Genomic DNA, 1,440 nt, shown 5'->3' on the forward strand with positions numbered 1-1,440 from the left:
TGTGCCTCACTGCTCATCAATGCACAGCTCAAAGTTCAAACTGCACACCTCTAGCAAATTCTGGTGACTGCAGTTTCTATGATTGCTTGAGTACCAAATTCCAGTGCACTGCTAATGATTATCCTCTTGCTTATGGCAAAAAGTATTGTCTGAGGTATGCCAGCAGGTCAAGTTGCTTCACAACAGGAGTAAGTGCACAGTTTATTGCTAATACCTCATTTAATTTACCGTATAGCTGGAAATATTTGCTGGAATTTAATTTTGCTGTTTGCTTGTTCATTATAAAAACGCACAATTTAATTCCGCAAAGCATTATCATTAATGGGTGCATCAACAGTACACGCCTACACCAGCAAAATTAAATTCCACAAACATTAAAATTAGCTATATGGGTACAAAATCGCAAAATATAATTCCCGCAAACTTTTCCAGCTATACGGTATCTATTATTATTACTTCAAACTATTTCTAATTGCATACCCTATATGGGCAGTGTATGGGCAATTTTGTTTTAGCCAATTGCTCCCTGTCAGCAATCTTGATTGTCAAAATCCACTTTGATTTAGGGCCGAACATGGATTACTAGTGTCCGCAGATGTTTAATGCAGTCCATTGTTAACAGTCCTCTCTATAGTAATGCAAATACTACTTGTGACCAGTTGAAGACATTTGCATTTCAAAGTCATTCTAATTGTCACACTAGCTATGGGTTCTGTACAAACATTTTTTTATCAAATCAATGTCAGAACCTTGTTTGTATTGGAAATGAAGTATTTACCGATAGTGACTATTGGAGCAAGCAAGCAATAGACCAGGTGAGGGAGTATTAGCTTGAGTCTATTATTATTGTTTTTTTATAGATTATAAAGACAACTACTTCATGCCCTTCCCAGATTTCTACATTCCTTCTTGATGCACAGAGTTGTAATTTGAATAGTCCTGACCATGCTCTTGTATCTGCTATACACAACTATTTAGGTAGATTTATCTATTATAGTATTTTGTAAATATACTATGGTACTCTTGTACAGATTGCAATTCAAGGGCTTTTGATTTTGTCATCATATTGGATGCATCTGGAAGTGTTGAGTATTCTAACTTTGAAATAATGAAAAATTTTGTTGCAAACATGCTGTCTAGCTTTACTATTGGACGAAATGGCACTCGTGTTGGCGTCATTCGTTATGCAAACAGTCCATCAATTGTTATCTCACTAGGTTCCTTTAATACTTATTCACAACTGGCTAGTGCTATTAGGGGTATATCATACACCGGGGGAAAAACAAACACTGCTGCAGCTTTGAATTTACTAACTACAGCATTTGCTACTGCTCGTGTTAGAGAAGCGTGTCCCTCGCGTAGCTGCTGTTTTTACTGATGGACAATCAGATAGTTATTCAGCAACAGTACAAGCTGCTCAAGCTATTCATGATGCTGGGA

The 1,440-nt window shown here is 36.9% G+C and overlaps 1 protein-coding gene across 1 annotated transcript; it reads left to right on the forward strand.

The window, feature by feature from the left end:
- Positions 1-6: 6 nt before the first annotated feature.
- LOC109592847 (cartilage matrix protein-like) lies at positions 7-1,434 on the forward strand. The gene is made up of 4 exons (XM_020008187.1): positions 7-188; positions 567-815; positions 861-978; positions 1,032-1,434. The coding sequence occupies exons 2-4, from the start codon at positions 603-605 to the stop codon at positions 1,376-1,378; spliced, it is 678 nt and encodes a 225-aa protein (XP_019863746.1). The 5' UTR covers positions 7-188; positions 567-602; the 3' UTR covers positions 1,379-1,434.
- The last annotated feature ends 6 nt before the right edge of the window (positions 1,435-1,440 follow it).

This window comes from Amphimedon queenslandica, unplaced genomic scaffold (assembly GCF_000090795.2).
Source record: "Amphimedon queenslandica unplaced genomic scaffold, v1.1 AMPQUscaffold_3746_Cont24264, whole genome shotgun sequence".
In the NCBI taxonomy this organism is placed as follows: domain Eukaryota; kingdom Metazoa; phylum Porifera; class Demospongiae; order Haplosclerida; family Niphatidae; genus Amphimedon; species Amphimedon queenslandica.

Excerpts from the sequence above, each read along its gene's own strand:
- LOC109592847 (XM_020008187.1), top strand. The coding sequence starts at position 603 with ATGCAGTCCATTGTTAACAGTCCTCTCTATAGTAATGCAAATACTACT. Across the intron at positions 816-860 it reads GCAAGCAAGCAATAGACCAG|ATTATAAAGACAACTACTTC; the intron begins GTGAGGGAGTAT and ends GTTTTTTTATAG. Across the intron at positions 979-1,031 it reads TGCTATACACAACTATTTAG|ATTGCAATTCAAGGGCTTTT; the intron begins GTAGATTTATCT and ends ACTCTTGTACAG.